The following is a 19385-nucleotide window of genomic DNA, read 5'->3' on the forward strand; positions in this document are numbered from 1 at the left end:
CATCAACTGTTGGATTGATTTTCAAAGGCAGGCAAAATGTTGGTCATTGGAATAAAGGATGCCAGCAAATCAGGGGGCCGTGTTATAAGCAAGTACAGACAAAAACATGCTCTTTAAGGGTGATTTGGTGGCACTGTTCATGGAATTTAAGGGTCATTTCAATTTAATTTGTCAAATTTGTGTTTTTTCCTCTCCATGGGTACGAGAAGGCACAACACCCACCCAGTGCAGTCTGTCCGGCAGCGGGGACCATGAGCAGCAAGAGGATGTGCTCAATGACGTAAGGCTTGAGCTTGTCCAGGTCAGCTGGCTGCTCGCCACGTGCGGACAGGTCTATCTGTAGGCTGAGGCGCTCATCACTCTGGAGGCAAGAACCCTAAGGGACAACCCAGGGAGGAGTTGCTGAGGCTTCCCATAAGCGCTTTTCTTCCAGAGTAACAGCAATAATATGGACACAGAACATACCTGTGAATTGATGAAAAAACTCTTGGGTAGGCTACAGTCCAGCAGTAGACCCAGTATGGTGATGTTGGACACATCTTCCTGTGGGAATAAGAGACAAGACACTCGTTTCAAGAGTATTTCTGAAAACATTGTAATGGCAATCACTGTCACGTGTATTCTAATGTTTCGAGTATAACATGTATGTGAGTGTTATGGCAATGCATGGTGTATTTTTTATATATTTTATGGGAATGACTGTATTTACTCAACCGCAAAAAAGGGAGAAGTGAAGGCTTTGATTTGTACATAAAATCAAATGAAGACATTATTTAGTAGTTCCTTTAGCTACACCAGTCAAAAGTCTGAAAATTTTTTAACTACATGTTATTTTAATGAATAATACATGATATTGAAAACAATAACATATTATTGGTATATTTGCTATACAAAATGAAATGGCTAAGAAACATTTTTACAAATACAATTTTAATACAAATAAATCAGGTAATTATGTTATAAATAATTTAAATGAATAATTTTTTATGTATATTGCTACAAAGCATGTAACAAAATGTGTAGTAAAATATCTTTGAATAAATAATTTCATTAATAATTTTAGGAAATGTTTTACACTCAATTTTATTTTATATCCACAAATGCAGGAACTAAAATGTTACTTCCAATAACCTATTGGTAACCACAGGAGGTCCACGAGTTAAACCGTACTCGAACTTTGCTGTTTCGACTTTTCAACACCCGAGTCTCATCCACCATTTCCATGCCAGGGCTGTGCAATTAATTGAAACACAATTACAATTATTACACTCGGCGATTACACTGGCATAATCTTAAAAAAAAACAAACAAAAAAAAAAACATTTAAATTATTCCCAAAATAATCATGATTCACCCCCCTAAAGGGTTAATTCTGACTTGCGTGGAAATTCAGGTTGCGTCGCTAGCGTCAGAACGAAACTCTTTTGTAACTTGAGGAATTCCTGTATATACGCGAAAATAAAATACTACTCAGTTTTCCCTCACTTTCCGCAGGTACACTAAATATTTAACAGTAATAACTTAATAAATAAATACTAAATTCATCAGACCTAAGTTTGGAACCAAATAGGTGGACCAGGTGGCATGAAATAAAACCCATACAAGAGCATTTGAATTTGAACCCACAAATTCTCGTAAAACTTTAAGATATGCTGAACAGTTGCATAACATTGTACAATAATGTCCGACAAGTCTGGTTTATTATGACAATGAGAGATAGAGGAGTGTCTGACTTTGTCAGGTACAGTAAGGTTACGTAACAGCTATTGAAAGTTGAAGCAGAAATTCAGACAGACTGAGTGTTACGAGTGACTCTGCCAGGCCACTTCCTCTTGCGTGGGTTTCGTCTTGACTTTCACATCACTTAAACACACGCGTACTTTCACCCCCTAAATCACACACAGACACGCACGCACGCGCGCGGGCGGACACTGGGTACACATGGGCCTACCTTTGGGTGTCATTTATATTGCTAATTATAGCTATAGTCGACTCTATGATATCTGTTTAAAGTGAGCGCTTGTGCACTCTGGACTGTGTTGTCATCCAAGTTGCTGACTTGACAATTTTTCTTTTTGCATCACAAAAACCTCTTTGTGGACATAGAAAATGTTCTGTCATTTTAGGTAAGTCGCCGCTTTCAACAGAATGAATGCATGCCTGAGTTTGGGTCAACTTGATGCTCTGGATGTGAGGGAACACCAGCTGACTGTCCTTTCGTTGGACAGACTTTAACGAGCCCTGGTGGACACCAACACCAAAGACCTAGGAGGGAAAAAAATGGGGTTAAAATCACTTTTACACTGGTATCAAGGTAGAAACCGTGAGGGATGTAATAATTGAGAAATCTTTTTGGGGTGATACTGCAACAGAAAAAGCCCGGTGATGATTCAGAGGGAAGGTGTCCAAACCATTGGTTTAATGTAGAACGGACTGAAATCATATAAATATAAATAGGGAAATGTACTGTGCCAACGAAAAGTAAAATAAACACGAATTGAGTTTTAATTTTAAATTTGACTTAACCTGAATACTAAATGTTTTGTTTTGCTTCTCTAGTATGCATAATATAATCTAAACATTTAAAATGTGGTAAGTATCTGAACAAAAAAGAAAACCTTTAAAGCTTAGGAGGTACATGTTGCCAAAAAAAAAAAAGTAAAGATTAGGAGGAACAAAATTTTTTCAGCACCGTAAATTAGTACGTTCTAAAAAAAACTTAGGTTGGTTATGTTGTATTGTTAGGTAATGGCAACTCCTAACAATGGCTTGTGGCAAATGGGTTGTCATGCTATGTTCCTTTGAGTGATGAGATTTGTAGTTTAAAACGTAACATATGGCATGTGGTCGCCGACTGACTGTAATAGCATCAAAGCACATGGGCTATTGCTGTTCGATGAACATGGGTATATAAAAACTGAGTTTTGGTTTTAATAAACGTGAGCTTGCTGACTAATGCCGCCATAATCCTCCGTATGGTAACCTGTGTGAGCTAACTACAGCTAGCTTCTACAGACAACCGTCCCTATGTCAGAAATTAAATCGGGCATCAACCGTAACATGCTTCCTTTTTAGATGCTCGTTCATCACCGGCGGGTTGCATTGCATTAGGCAATTTTGTGAAATGCCCCCGTACGTTTCAGACTTTGTTGATAACGCTATTATGGGCTAGAAATCAAACTCAAGTACCCATAATGCTTCTGTTTGACATCACGGATAACCCGGCTTACCACTGACCTGCATGTGCGTTACAGAGAGGCATGCAGCCAGCGGGAAAAGAGGAAAACAAAATTTAAAATTATTACATATATGAATAAAAGACACAAGTCGTATATTAAAATGAAATGTCGACAGTTTTGATTGTCAATGTAGTCGTGATTAGGCCACTAATCTTGGCAGCCCTCGTATACAGTCAAGTAATGGACGCAATGTGCGCATGCGGTTTGTTTCCAGCAGAGACATGAGAGTGGCTATGGTTAACATGGCGTTGCAAATCGATTCTATTTTTAACATTGATGCATATTTTAAGCAGTTTAAATCAATGGTTTACTGATTTTTGCGAGTAAATATGTCTATTTTACCACCAAATGACTTCAGAACGTTAACGACTACATTTTTGTGATTAAAAAGTAGACAGTACAAAAACTGCTACTTTTGTTCACAACTCGGCATTGTGATGTTTCAGCATGACCACACTTTGAAGGTCAACCGCTTACAAATACTAATCAAGATGTGAAGAGAAAAAAAAACACTGAAAGAGCAACCTAACCAGTTTGAGTGGATCAACTAGACTCATTAATTTACCATACTACAACAGAAATAAAACGCAGCAGAACTACTTTATGCAGTCGATACTGGTATCTAGCGTCCTTTTGGCATTTTTAAATGTGATAAGCGCATAAGTGGATTTACAATTTGGGCAAAATAATTTGTGAGGAATTGATTTGTCATGATCCACAGTAGCATTACACCATTTTCGAATCAGTGGTTATCATTCTGGGTACTCTTCAGTGGTAAAGAAAACAGAGAAAAGTAAACACAGAAAAGCTCATGAGTTGTAGAGTTGAGCCTTTTAATATTTACTCAGCTTAGGTCTCGTGAGATTCTTTTAAGTCTCGCATGATGATGGTTTCATTAATATTACGGTAAGTACAAACCCATGTAAAACTGTCATTTTTTTATGTATAAAAGTACACAAAAACCCACTGACCTGATATGAAAGAAGCCCGTGGGCCGAGGTGTTTATAAATAATGTGTTTTCTACGTTGCCCTCCTCGAATGGGAGGAAAATTAGTTTAAAAGATGTTTTCCCTCTGGGGGGGATCACCTGGAACAAACAACAAAATAATGAGAAATGTCATTTCAAGAGGCCAGCGAATAGAGAGTCAACATGATATTCCACAAGCACTTACTCTTCTGTGGAAGGAAGGTATGTGAAAGTGCCTGCTGGACGTAAACATAGACACCAGCGTCACAGGAACCTCCTGGCTGGGGTTGTGTACATGTATGGTTTCGGCTCTTGGCAGCCCCAGCGGCCTGCAGAAAAATATGGTGGACGCTGAGTGGCAGGACGCCACACATGTACTAGTTCCGAGTCAATGGGTCTGATTTACTAAGATCCCAAATAGTGGGCGCTAAATGGCATGTTCATTCTAACACGCAAGGCCGAAGTTTAAAACTTGGGACAGTAAACCAAAAAAAAAAAAAAAATGCTTTGCAAGAGCCCAGCACCATTGTTGCAGCTTTGCGTGCCGGTTCACACAGACTAATCAAACGCAGTATTTTACGATGCAAAATCAGCCATGGCAGTTTGTCTCAGGTTATATACAACACACGCTAAATGAATCAATTTGCATCCTCTTCCCAGAACGCTTAATATCAATTTTGGAGCAATTTGGCAGATACATTTCTGAGCTCAAATAAATCAGGCCTAGTGTGTTTAAAAATATATTCACAGACACCCGGGAGATGCTTAATTTGTGAAAAAAAAATACATACCGTTATTATATAGTATTTCTCCTGGCAAATTCGAAAGGTTTTGGGCATGAATATAGAACAAATTTTGTTACTTACTGATCTCCAAACTTTAATATCGCTGGCTGGAAATGCAACAGCCTCCCATTCTCCCCATTAAATGCAGAGGAGCTGTTGGAGAGAAAAAAACATCATATTAAATACCACACTTATGGTCAGCAAAACAGCTTTTATCCATTCTTTTAAATTTATATCCAAAAATATTTTTCAAAAATATACATTGGCATTCTTTAAATACGCGTTAATTTGACCCACAACATATCAGGAGGTTTAAATACATAATGATAATGGGCATTAAAAAATTCGAAACATTTGGCAGGTACAACTTCAGCATATCATGTCCACATGCTGATTAGCAGTATTTTAGCAACAAACTGGCTGTACTGCGTGTCAGTGTTTAAAAAAAAAAACAAACAAACAAAAAAAACAAATAAATAAAAGGACTTCCCTGCACCTCATTAAAAACAGGGCGAGATTGGACAGTTTTGTGGGAAGGCCAAATATAAACGTCACGTAATCTGGGGCTACGTCAGCACGCCCGCACTTCTGCAAGAATCTCATTTGTGGGAGGGTGAGCGGTGCGAGAAATCCAGTGCTAATGAGATGCACAAAACAGCTGATTTGTGCTGAAGTGTGAGTATAAAACTCGGTCAAACTTTGTTGATTGACACAGTTGCTGCACGGCCCCCCCAAAAAAATAAATAAAATCAGGATTGGAACAAAAAAAACATAAACAACAAAAAACAGCAAATAGAAGAAGCGTACTAAAATAAAACAAGTAAAATGGGATAAACCTCACTGAACAATTTCAACACGACACTGGCCTGTGATAAAGATACACATTTTGGCTTCATTGTTTCCATGGATCATTTTGGTAAACTGGTGCCTACACTACATTGTTGCAAATGTTACTGTTGCTCAAACACCACAGTTAATCAGTCTGTCCATGTTCAGCAGTGTTAAATTCTTTTGAAATGGTTTCCTTGACATTTTTAGAGGATTTGGTTTACCAGACATAGCCATCTGGCTCCCTTATGACCCTGTTCCTTCGTATTTATTTAAGGAGGTTCTCCCAAGTATTGGTAAATCGGTCTTGGCCATTATCAACAGCTGTCTGCCTTCTGGTGTAGTTTTCAAGCAAGCATTTGGTGGTGTAACCCTTGCTGAAACCTGGCCTTAATCAGGAAGTAGTGTGAAATTTTAGACTCATTTTTAAGCTGCATTTTATTTAAAAAAAAAAATGGGAAAAAATGGAAAATGGAAAAAGTGGTCCACATGCAGTTTAAAAAAAATTCTTGGATAAACAATTTCATGGAGATCTTCCAGTCAGGTTTCAAGATGATGCAGAGCACAGAGTCAGCCCTGTTACGAGTTCTTAAAGACATCCTTTTTTTTTTTTTAACGGCAGCGTTTGATGCAGTGGATCACATTATTCTGTAGGCTCGTTTGCAGTACCAGGTGGGCATTTGTGGTAGCGCCCTTGAGTGGTTTAGAGCTTCATTGGCTGACAGAACCTTTTGTGTTAGCCATGGTTGCTCTGAGTCTCGCACTGCTCCACTGTCAAATGGTGTTCCACAGGGTTCAATTCTGGGGCCTCTGTTGTTTTCTTTGTATCGGCTCCCTTTGGGTTCCTCTCAAGGTACCATGTTATTTCCTTTCGCTGCTATGCAGATGACTGTCAGATCTATGTCCCGCTGAGCAAAAAAGACACTTTCTCATTGAGGCCACTTTTGTCTTGTCCATAGGAAATCAAGAATTTCTTGAATTTTAATGAAAAAAGCAGAAGTTATATTGTTTGCTCCCAGTGTCCCTTGTACTTCTCATCCTGCTGACCTGGCTCTTTATCTAAAGCCAAAAGTCTTGAACATGGGTCTTAAACCGGACAAAAAAAAAACAAAAACGGGACAATGTATGCAAATTAGCCATTGGCTATGATCTGGCATATTTTCGGGAAACTGTTTAATTAATATGCACTGTCCCTGTATACAATTAAAAATAAATAAATACAAATACAAATGCTACTGCTCGCCTCTTGACTGGTACTCTTAAGAGCAAGCACATAACTCCAACTCTGGCGTCTTCAGTGGCTCCCTGTACATTTTAGCGTTCTTTTTAAGACTATTATTTGTTTTAAAATCTTTAAATGGCTTTATCGAAGCTAACTTCTCTGAGCTCCTCCACCTTTACGCATCTACCCGGTGCCTCAGGTGTGCGGATGAGAGGCTATTAGAGGTACCGGGTACTAAGTGAAGGCTCAGAGTGGGTGGAGCCTTTTCTATTGCCGGTCCCAGTTTTTGGAATGACCTACCGCTAAATGTAAGACAAGCCTCCTCGCCTGACTTGTTTGTTGACTCATTCATTCGCGTGGCTTTTTAACCAAGAGCAGACGTCTTTGCCACTTAAATCCATGTTCATAACATGTAATCAGGACCATGGTTTAGCCTTTTATTCTATTTGTTGCCATTACAGTTTAGCATTCATCTGCTCACCTTTTTAACCAGAGACCAGCCCTTGATCTTGACAGTTAACAAATTCATGCTTATGACCAATTGTGCCTTGTACCATTTTTAACGGAGTCACAATATTGTAATAATACAATCATAACAGTTTACTTTAGCATTCATAAGTATGGTAGTTTAGCTTCAGACATCAATGTCTTTGTTATCAAATCCAAGTTCATCTGGATATACTGTATGCATATCATCTGGGATAAAATTTGCATCTGATTCTTTTTAACAAGATCTATTATATCATAATTTTTGATAAGTAGATACGTCGTACAGCCAATAGAAAATTCTGGACATTATTTTAACTTAGCTTGGATTTTTAGCCTCAGACCAGACAGACTTTGTATGTTTGTTCTGGGCGGCACGGTGATCGACTAGTTAGCACGATGGATAAGCGGTACAGATAATGGATGGATGTCTTCTCTGAAAAAGTAACACAGACGTATGTATTTAATTCAAGACGTTATGACAGACAAGTTTAGATAGCCTTGCTTAGCCGAGCATTAACTCATTTAATGACATTGATGGCTAAAGATGTCAAAGATCCATTTATTTACTTGGCTGGTAGTGAATGAGTTAATTAGCTTGGACAGGACCAGCGTTATTAAAGTTTGGCTATTTGTAATCATAGTTAATTTTTACTTTGTTTTGTTTTTTTAAATTTAGTTCGTTTTAATTGGTTTTAAGGGTATCTGTCTCAGTTTTTATTAGTTGCAGTTATTTCAAAAACAGTTTTAGTTTAGTATTAGTTTTGGTTTTTCAAGATATTGATGTTTTAATTGTGTGCTAGATTGGAAAAACCCCATGGTAAATATTCTATTGTAAAAATTCAACAAAAATATTTTGAAAACATTTTGATAAAACAGGGTAGAGTTTAACAGTCTACAGACTTTGAATTATAATTAGTGTACTGCGTGATGTAGAGCGCTTCAAAAGAAAAGTATTAGACCCGGCTGTGCAGTGTACTATTATTTTTATATCTGTTATTTTTATATATTTAGGTTATTTTTTTATAAATATTAGCCTAAAAAGGGGCTTTTTTTTTGGGCTGCTGCTTCATGACGTCGTTTCTGAGGACACATTAAGAGGACTACAACTCCCAGACTGTTCGACCGTCTCTTTTTCTGGCTAGCGGTCGTGCAGTAATATTGATGAATTCAATACATTTGTGTATGAAATGAACTGTCAATGATGAAAATGAAGGACATTTTTGTTAGAATTATCCTTAACTTTTTAAATGCAAAATGTAGTTTGTTAGTTTTTGTTTTCTTTAAAAGAATTTTCGCTTTTATTTTGTTTCGTTAAAGAAAAAGTTTTTTTTTTCCATTTTATTTTTACGTATTTCATTTGTTTTCATTAACAAAAACAACTTAGGACAGGACCAGTTTTTGTTTCCTTAAAATAATTTTTGGTTCTATTTTATTTCATTAAAAAAAGTATATTTTTCCATTATATTTTCACGTATTCACTAAAATAACCTTGGACAAGAACAGTTGTTGCTCTGTGTATTGGGAATAGTTTGGGCAAAGAGATGCATGTGCCTCCCTTTGACCCAATTTACTCAAATATTACAATTATCTTCTCTTTAATTTGCTTGCCTTTTTGCTGACACTTAACACGAAAATCTCTTTACCGCTACTTTAAACCAAATCGTAGTGCAGCTGTAAGCCAAATTAAAGGTGAAATCAATCTATACTAGCTCTGTTATGCTAACTGAAGGAAGGACATCAAGGGGCGGCTTGAAATCCGAGAGCGCCATCGGGGGCGTTTCCTGCAGCAATGCATGCCGCTCAGGCGCTGTGCTGTTTATAGCGCAGACAAATCAATCACAGGAAACAAAGCATAATATCATAAAAATGCTTTACAGCCAACAGGTGGCCAATATATTCGGCCACTGGGACTCGGCACAGCACAAGAGATAGATTTTTTTTTCAACCTTGACACAGTGCGAAGACTTGATGGTTATTGTGCAGGTGTCAAACTTGAGGCCTGGGGGTCAGATAATGGCCAACCATGATAACCAAAATGACCGGGCAATTAGATTATATTTTGGGGGTGATTATGTGCTCACAGAAAATGTATATATTAGGTAAGGGACAAGTTGAAGTGCCTCACACATTTTCTATTGACATTAACAAAACACTAAACGAAACAAAAACAAAAAATGCCATTATTAGTGTTTTTATAGCATCTTCATTTACACTGTTCAAACCTGTTAGTTTTGCACATCTTCGCTTGCTGAAAAAACTATTGTTATTCCACTTTCTTAAAAAGAAAAGATGACTTTTCCTTTTGTCATTAAATCTGTTGTTCCTCACGTGAAAGATATTAGGGGGAGCCTTTTCTTCCCTTACTGTACTGAATGTGAATCGAACCGCGAAGAAGAAGAAAAAAGAAACAGCTACTTGATAATGAAGTAATCTGGCTCTAATGCGATTAAAGGTTAATAGATGGAAGAAGCACAACCTGATTTTATCTATTTAAAATAAACAGCATTGTTTGGTCACCAGGAAATGGAGAGAGTTGGCTAAGCTTGCTAGCCTTGCCCATCCCGATGAATTTTAGAAAGAATTGGGCGGTGTGCTAAGTCAAAATCCAGTTTTTGTTAATATTTCCAAAGCAGACAGTTCATCATGCGCTTTGGTTTTGAGTGAGACGTTTCTGAGTTTTCAGTTTGCACCCAAAAATGTAAACAAATTCTCTTGTTTTAGAATAAAAATTAAAACTCACCAAATTTGGAAACGCATACTTTCTTGTCCAATTACCCTGTTGCTTGAATAAAATGAGCTTGTTTTTTTTTCCCTTTTTTTTTTTTCCATATCGCTGCACCAACGTTATATTAATGTTACCGTTCACTCATACATACGTTGAAAATTATTGGCCTTACAAGCTTTTTTTGTTTTTTAGTTAAAACTATGCCACACCCCTCTGTGAAGTCTTAAGTTGGGAAGGTTTTTTTCCCCCATTAATATGCACTATTTTTGGAAATTTTCCACTTTGAATTCCAAAATTGCCCCCAGGGGTTTTACATTGTTACCACAATCATAAATGTAAATGTAACACTTAATGAAGCCCACAGTAGATGAGAACAAAGCTTAAGAATACGTTGTTACAAGTAGCGACCGCTAATGCCGAGCATACAGTAAGTGCAGCTGCACAGTTCCCTCACTGGCACTTCCTTGAAACAGACTGAGCAGTCCAAACATGGTTAGAAATGCACACAGTGGTGAGTAGGGCGGGGGCAGCGGCTGCGTGTATATCGTCTGTTTGAAACGGCGAGTTTGAGAGCCGCTGTCTGGGGGGGGGATAATGAAAGTAAAAGCAGTTCATTGTACACTTACTGTAATCTAGCACAAGAAGCAACGGCGACTGCTATTACAAAGCAGGAGTATGAAAGGATGTCAACACGGGAAATGGCACAAGTTGAGACAGAAGTTTAATCACATTCAAGCAGACATCATGACGTACAAGAATGCAACTTTCAAATTGCAAAAATAAACATGGTCCTAACTTCTCATGTCACAATCTGCCCTTCCATCGCTTTACCTCTCGCACACGCACATTCACAATTGCACTTTCCCTTGAAAAAAAAAAAAAATCACATATTAAATCACAATAAGGATGATGGCGAAAAGAAAATGGCAATTAGACTCTATTGCAAAACTGTTCATTCCAAGTTTCAGGACACAAGTAAATTTACAAATGAGTGTTTCAAGCCTGGGTCAAAGTACCAAAGAAAAGATTGGGTTTCAAATTTGGATTTCATATAACATTTAGGATTTTCAAGTTTTGGAAAGGTTTTCAAACAAAGGTCAAAGTTTCAAGTTTTTTTTGGGGTTTATTTTTATTTTTTTTTACAATGAGTACGCACATTAATCAGAGAAAAATGCATCAGGGGGTGCATCACTGTCTCTTTTAATCTCCCTTAGTACTCCTCCTCCATGCATAACTGCGCACCCCTCCCCTCTCCGCTTTCGGAGAAGGAAGAAAAAGAAAAACGACAGGTTCAAGTTGTTTCAAAGAGGCGGGTTAATTACTAAACACCGCAAGCAGCCAATCATTGTGCCCCACATTCCGCTAACTTGTGTTGCCAGGCAAATTTCAGAGTACCAGTGGCAGGCACTATTCGTCCGAGGCCTTCAGAATCAACAGCGCGGTCGTCTCTGCTGTGTGAGTGATTTGGCTCTTAAGAGTTGATAGACAGTTGCGATAGCCAATCAGATCACGAGTTGATGACAGTAAGGCATTCTAGCAGGCCTCTCGTTGAAGGTGACAAACGCATCCTGTGATTAGATACTCACTTGTGAGAGGGCAGCGCTATGCGGAATCAACAAATCCACACTGACAAGCTTACCCGGTGACCGTTAGAAAATCAAAAATATATTCTTGGTTTTTAGCCCACAATGGCCAATGGAGGGAAAAGTGTGGATTTGTTTGCAGATATACTTGCAAGTCCATTTTCAAGAGAGGCTCGCTCCCGTGAGCCGAGGTCATCCAACACTCAGTAGCTTCTAGGTGTGTGTGTGTGTGTGTGTGTGTGTATTATTTCTCCAGCCAAGGTGTCATAAATGATGCCATTATGAGGGGGTTTACTGAAGTCGGACTAAGAAGGACTTCACTGAAAGCCTATGTCTGGGTATCAAACCATAGTCAGGGTTTCAAACGAAACCCTGTGTTAGTGTTTGTTTAAAAAAAACACAAAAAAAAACTTCTGGGGTAAAATTGGGCTTTTGAGTTCAGGTTTGAAGCTTGCCTTAGAGATACAGTATAAAGTAGGGTTTCAAATTTGGGTTTCATTACCGGGTAGGTTTCTAACAAAGGTTTGGGTAGGGCTTTTAAATTCAGGTTAAAAACTTGGGTTAGGGTTGACATCAGGAGTCAAATTAGGGTTTTGGGTTCGGGTATCAAAACTGGGTTAGGGTCTCAAGGTGGGGAAGCCATCTTGGATTGGGGTTTTGAATTAGGGTTCCAAACCCAGGTTAAAGTTTAAATTAGCATCTGTCAAATGTTTGGTTGTTGTTGTTTTCCTGGTCACCTGAGACTCCTCGTGTGACTTTTTCTGCACAGCACTGACTCACTGGTGTAAAAGTGTGCCGACGAAGGCCTCATGCAGCCTGCATGCTCGGGGAAGGAGGGCCACTCCTCAGGCGCTACGACACCTTTACTGTTGATGGCATCCATTCTTACCTAAGATCACCTTGAACGCAACACGTGCCAACATCAGATAGTGTTTACGTGCTGCTGCTTTGGATAACTACACAGCATGCATATTTAATGTGAGCAGAGAGAGGCAAGAGTTGTGTCCACCGCCGCGGTACAAAAATAACACGTTATGTTTGGCGCTATTTGATCCTCCTCCCTCCTCGGTGAACCCCCCATCGGATCTAAGTCACATAAAGTCAATGTTTGCCGGGACCTCAACCAGCGGCGGTTGGGGGTGGTGAATGGGGGGCAGTTGGTGTTGAAGAGTGCCGGCAAGTCTTTGGGCACGAGGGCCACATTCGTTTTATAAAGTGGACAGAACAGATGGGCTAAAACATTTGTGGATTAGTTAAAAAAAAAATGCAGTGCGGAAATTGTTTCTTTTCATAATATAATACATTTTCACATTGGATTATACATAATTACCTTTCAAGAACCAATTATTGACTGAATTGGTATGTCCTTTTTTTTTTATACAGCAATAATTAGGCAGCTAATGTGATAAATTAAAATGTAAAAAAAAAAAGAAAACAACTAATTCCTGTTTAATTTAATTATTGATCATAAATGTAATTATAATTGACAACACAATTTAATTTAGTTCATTCAGTTTATTCTATTGATATATCTTCATTTATTGTTTACAACAAATCCATTTATGGATATTTGAAAAAAATTGCAAAATTAATGCAACATATATGACTCATGACAAACCATACTAAATTCACTATTTAATAAAATAAAAAATGGTAAATTCTGTATTATTTTATTCACAATAAACCAAATAAACAAATGTGATAAAATGAATAAAAAAGTTTTAAGAAATTAATTTTCATATTTAATTATTTATAATTAAAGCAAATTTTAGGGAACTTTAACAGCCCCTTTTTTTCTCAACGATGAGACGTTGACGAGCAAAACGTGGCTCTTTGATGACGAAAACATGACGTGACGAACATGAATTTTCGTTGACGCTTTAGGACAAAATTGTTAGTGTGTGGTCTGTCAGACACGTTCAAAATTTCTGACATCACTTTCTATTCTACATGTAATCTGTCTTTCAAAAAAAAAATTGCCAGTGCAACCTATCCTCGTTTGGGCACGCCCGCCACGGGACAACAAAACACGAACACGTCAGCGGGCATTGAAAAAAAAAATGTCTGCGGTCATTTGTCTTGGCTGGCACTCATACACTTTTCTTACACAGGCCACACTGACGCGCTTTTGCTTTGACGAACCATGGCGACAGTGACACTCGGTAGGCTACCTTGTTGTGATTAACAGCAAGCTGTTACAAGTAAACAAGCCATGTTTGATTGCGATTGTACTTATGCTACTGTATTCGAACAAGTCTATTACAAGTCAATGTTGTTAAAACGTTTGTTTATTTATGTTGCTTTAAAGCCACAACAGTTGCAAAATAAAATGTTTTGATTCTCGTCTTATTTCGGAGCAATGAGCATTGACCGCTTTATCGGTTTATAGTGTATAATACTTAGCAGTCAACCAGAAAGTCTTTGCTATTGGGTGGAAACCTTGTATGCCTAGTTTTAACAAAAATGGACTAAGGAGTTTTTGTCAAATAAATTTGTGAAAACTAGACTAAAACATTTTTTGTGTTTTCGTCGACTAAAGGTAGACTAAAACCTCTGAGTTTTTGTTGACTAAAACTATCACAAATAGGAGTGACTAAATGTGACGAAACTAATAAGCATTTTCGTCCAAATGACTAAGACTAAATCTAAAATGCCTGCCAAAAACAACGCTGATGCCCATGCTTAGTAATTACAATTGATTGACTAATTATTCATTTAAATCGGCAAAAGGTTAATAGTACTGTGAACATATGCACACTTGCAGTTTAGATTCACCTATTGGTAGGGGTGTTACGATTCACTCAAGCCCCGATTCGATTTTCAGTTCCCGATTTTGATTTGATATTTTATGTATTTATTTACGCTAAACATCAGTAGGTATTTCATTTGTGGATTGCTGCTGCCACACTTGTCTCTGTGCGTTCGTGTGATGCAGCAGCAATCCACAAATGAAATACCTACTGAGGTTTAGCGTGAGCGTCTAAATCTTTCGTGTCTTTTGAATGGAACCAAAAAATATACACTATGCCGACTTGCACTATCATTACGAAACTACCTTTGAATACTAAATGAAATACTTGTAAACATATTTCACATTTCTTGAGCACCAATGCATTTTTTTATATTGAAGGGACTGAAATCATATGAATAAAATTGAGGAAATGCACCGTGCCAAAGAAAACTAAAATCATCACTTGAATTGATTTTTCATTTTGTTTTTAGTTAACCTGAATACAAAACGTTTTGTTTTACTTATCTAGTATGTATAATATCATCTGCACATTCAAAATGTGGTATGTGCCTAAAAAAACAAGAGAGAAAGAAAGCGAGAGAGGTAGAGCGAGAGAGAAATCTTGAGCGTGATGCATATCATAAAACTCGGAAAAAACATTGCTCAGGAAAACACAATTGCTAACCCGTTTTTTCCAATATTTTTTAGCACTGTAAATGAGTATATTCTAAGGCCCAAGGTGTGTTATGTTTTATTGTTGGGTGTTGCCGTTCATGGCTTGTGGCAAATGCGTCATGTTGTACTTTGGGTGGTGAAATTTTCGACTTCATAAACGCAACACGCGGTGCTTGGTCGAAAGTTAGCGCTTGTGCTCTTGCTGTTTTGATGTCAATCACGCATATATAAAAACTATGTTTTGGTTTTTAATACATGTGATTTCGCTGACTAACGCCGCCACAATCCACAGTAGATGCTACATTATGTCAACGTACCACGATGGCTTTAGATTTCTGCCACAATTACGTAAGCGTAATGTCAAATACCGAGTACGAAAACATGTTTTGGATGTACCAAAATGTGTTTCGCGTGTACAAGAACCATCACGCGTACGCAAAAAATACGTTTTACGCTTACGGCATCTCTCGCCTCTACGCGTACTAAACGCAGATTTGCGCTTACGATGCAGGCGTGATAACTGTGCCACAATTATTAACCAATCAGGAGTCGGGGCTGATTCTGATTGGCAGGATTTTTGGTGGATTTTTTTGCACCCCCAATTAAAAAAAAATAAGAATAATTGTGTTTGGGAGGGGTGTCCTGGAGGCAGCAAACTCCTGGTTTTCATGGAAAACACAAACTGTGTTAGCGGTTTATCAACATTTTTGGAATAGCAAATGAGTGGATTGACTGTATATGCAAAATTGTCTTTTTTCTTTATTTTTTTCATTGATTTTGCATTTACTTTTAAATTAAATCAATTAATTAATTATTTAATTAGATGAAAACATAAATATAAATTAGAATGAAGATTTAAAAAAAAAACAGATCAAATAAAAGATAATATAATCTATGTATATTAATGGGGCCTAGATAATGAAAATGCTCTATTCGGTTGAGTTAGAGAACATAGCGAGTCAGATTTTGCCGACCCTCGTCTTAGGTTGAGTAACAAGTGATGGAGGGGCTAAGTGATGGCTCTCCAATGAGCTGAGTGGCGACGGGCTGGCCGAGTGGCTGATAAGACGGGCAACGAGAGAGGTCGCGCAGCCTGAGTACCGTGGAGGTCAATGAGCTGCTTGTCACCTCCTCATAGGCTAAAAATAGTTTGGCAAGTTTGGTTGAAAACGAGGATCACTTCATAAACTGGTTACAGGCGTGATTAACCTTTGCGGTAAGCCAGTTTTAATTCTACATGAAGTATTTGCTTACCTGACATGACTCCCACACACATTTATAACAACTGGGTTAAAAATAACCCAAAATGGCTTGCTTACCTGGTATATATTTGATTATTTTAACCCATGTATTGGGCTATTTTGAACCCATATATCGTGGATGTTTTTTTATTTTTAATCCAATTTGGGTTTTTTCTCTCCCCACATTGGGCTATTTTACAACCCAGCAGGTTTAAGGATGTATGTACTCAAGTGAACGCATTTATTTCATCTGGTTTAAAATGATGTTGGTCCACCATGAGCAGCCAAAACAGCTTCAAGCCTTCCGGGAATGCTTTCCACAAGGTTTAGGAGTGTGTTTTGGGAACTTTGGACTATTCTGCAGCTGCTCCGATTCATTGCAAAGGTGTTCTAACGAGTTGGGGTCAGGACTCTGACCAGAGCCAGACCAAGGGTTACTTTAGAAAATGAAAACGTTTCAAGAGTGGGTCAGTGTTTAAAATTAGGAATTCAAGCAACTGTTTGTGGTTCAAAGTGGGGCGTCAAGCCTGGGTTACAGGTGTCAAAATTAATCGCCCTAATTCAATTATCAAATCAATCGACTATTTTAATAGTTGAGTAAGCGTTTTGCAGCATTCTTTAACATAATATTGTCCAACTCCTCTGATTTCAGCCCATCAACAGTAATCATTTTAAAATTCATTTCATTTTTAAAAATGTGTGATTTCTTTCTGTCAAACCGTATACCCCGTTTGGATTTCAGGAGAAAATCCAGAAGATTCCCCAGGGAAAACATTGCAATGCTCTTAACCACCAGAAACTGTTGATATTTCCATTGGGGGGGGAGAATTTTCTTTTACAGGGGAAGCAGCTGGGAACGACAAGACCTGCCATCCATTTTCTTTTAAGGAGTTCTAAAATTAGTCAGGAATTCTGTTCTGTGCCTCTCTACCCACGGCCCTCAAACTCCCACCATAAGCAGACCCCCACCCTCCAACACACACACGCCTGCTTCACAACACCAATATAAACAACATAGCCTGAATCCAGGGGATGGCCCCTCATAAAGGCAATTTTCAACCAAAAGCGTGACACATCATTGTTGAGAAATGTTTGATCGATGCAAAAAGGCTGTTCAAATAAACCAATCTCACTATGGGTCCAATTAGAATCAAGACCTTGTTTACTTGGCAACCAGTTGTTTTTTAATATTCAAAACATCCCCAACAAGAGGTCAAATTTCAATCAAGAACTTCTTGTTTTATTTGGCAACACGTCGCCTGTTTGTTTTTTTATACATTCAAAAAGCACACGAGAGTCTTATCAAGGGTGAAATGTGAATCAAGAACTTGGTATCCTTTTTTCCCTATTCAAAACATCACACTGCAGTGTTTTACCACAGGCCAAATAAGAATCAAGAACCTGTCTTGACATTCTTTAGTGGTGAACAGGTTGGTTGATCTATGCTGTTAAGCGACAGGATTCTACAGATGGACAAGATTTGATCAGGCACATTTAAGGTGTGCTAGCTTGCGGCCACATTTTCTGACCAAATGGTCTGTTATGATCAGAAACATTCGATAACGTAATGGTTTGCCCCAACTCCTCAAATTGTAAATAAACCTACCTGTCTTTGAGTGGAAGACCATCTTTTCTTGGCCCCTTTTCCACCTGCGGATGAGAGAGAATTGTGAAGAAACACTCGAACCGATCAGCGTGATGTGGGCTCAAATATAACCTTTGCCCAGTGTCAGAAAGCTTTGTGTCGGTTACATTCTGGGGCTGCTTGTCCTCATCTAGCACTAGGTGTCTTGAATCTGTGCAGGGCATTACAAAATCTCAAGACTATTACTTCCCATGCTCCCTACTGTTAAAAATAGGATAAAGTCCTCAAAGACAAAGCCAGTCTTGATTTTTTTTTTTTTATAGGAACATACAAAACACTTTGCAAAAACTGTCAGGAATTTAACACTAACCATTCAGCTAATCCAAATTGAATGTGTAGGTATTAGAGATATATATATATATATATATATATATATATATATATATATATAAACAAAATAGGGCTACACGATATTGGAAACACTTGCGATATGGATGTTGTCTATAGCCATATCGATTTAATATGTACCGAAAGAGATGACATTTTTATCTAATTAAAGTACTTTTTTTCATGCTTAAAATAAGCAAGGTTAATTTGTTAGCTAATTAACTGTAATTCCCCAAGATAATGTCCAACTACTGGGTGGTATCTAATAGCATTTGACTGATCAAATCCGGATAAAAGCATACAATTCCATGGGAAAATGATTGCATGTCTTTGCGATGTGCATATTGCAGAGGCCATTATTGATAAATTGCATCGCCCTTGTGCAAAATATGTATTAAGGAACATTTTACTTACTTACGAACTGTCATAACAATGCAATAACAAGTCAAGCAGACATCTAAACACTCATGTAGCAAGCTAGCCAAGCATATAAGGAAGTGGAGAGGAAGGACAATTAAGGCATTAGGACTCTTTGTCATTATCATTTTAACATTCTTAGCTGCCACACAACGGTTAAGAAGTAGTTAAACCAAGCTTTTTTTATATAGCGCATTTCCCCAACAGCTAAAGTCAACATCCATATCGCATATGTTTCCAATAATGCGCAGGCCTATTTTGAACAGTTATTCAACATTAAATGCAGGCAATATTATTTGAAGCGGCGTGTTGAATTTTAGGACTTGTATTTTGGCCATGTAGCACAGCATGTTTAGCAAGTGAGGATTACTATTTCGTCAGCAGTTCACATTGCTAGCTTTTTGAGTGCCATTAGCCGCAGGATATGTTAAAAAAAAAAAAAGTTCTACTGCCATCTGGAAAAAGGAAGAATGTAGCAAAGCATATCAGTCAGAGGGAGAGAGGAACACGC

General features: G+C 38.0%; 1 protein-coding gene across 3 annotated transcripts in view; it reads right to left on the reverse strand.

The window, feature by feature from the left end:
* The window catches only part of tmem131l (transmembrane 131 like), a 39824-nt gene that overhangs the window by 17288 nt on the left and 3151 nt on the right, over positions 1–19385 (reverse strand). For all 3 annotated transcript variants that reach the window (XM_088303384.1, XM_088303383.1, XM_088303382.1), the window contains exons 3-9: positions 18092–18135; positions 5073–5144; positions 4412–4535; positions 4210–4326; positions 2160–2264; positions 466–543; positions 223–376 (exon numbers count right to left, since the gene is read on the reverse strand). In XM_088303384.1, the coding sequence (XP_088159510.1) occupies positions 223–376; positions 466–543; positions 2160–2264; positions 4210–4326; positions 4412–4535; positions 5073–5144; positions 18092–18135 (694 nt within the window). The remainder of the gene's footprint in view (positions 1–222; positions 377–465; positions 544–2159; positions 2265–4209; positions 4327–4411; positions 4536–5072; positions 5145–18091; positions 18136–19385) is intronic.

The sequence above is a fragment of the Idiotropiscis lumnitzeri genome, chromosome 8 (genome assembly GCF_059441095.1).
Source record: "Idiotropiscis lumnitzeri isolate Australia: NSW breed Sydney's pygmy pipehorse chromosome 8, RoL_Ilum_1.0, whole genome shotgun sequence".
NCBI lineage: Eukaryota > Metazoa > Chordata > Actinopteri > Syngnathiformes > Syngnathidae > Idiotropiscis > Idiotropiscis lumnitzeri.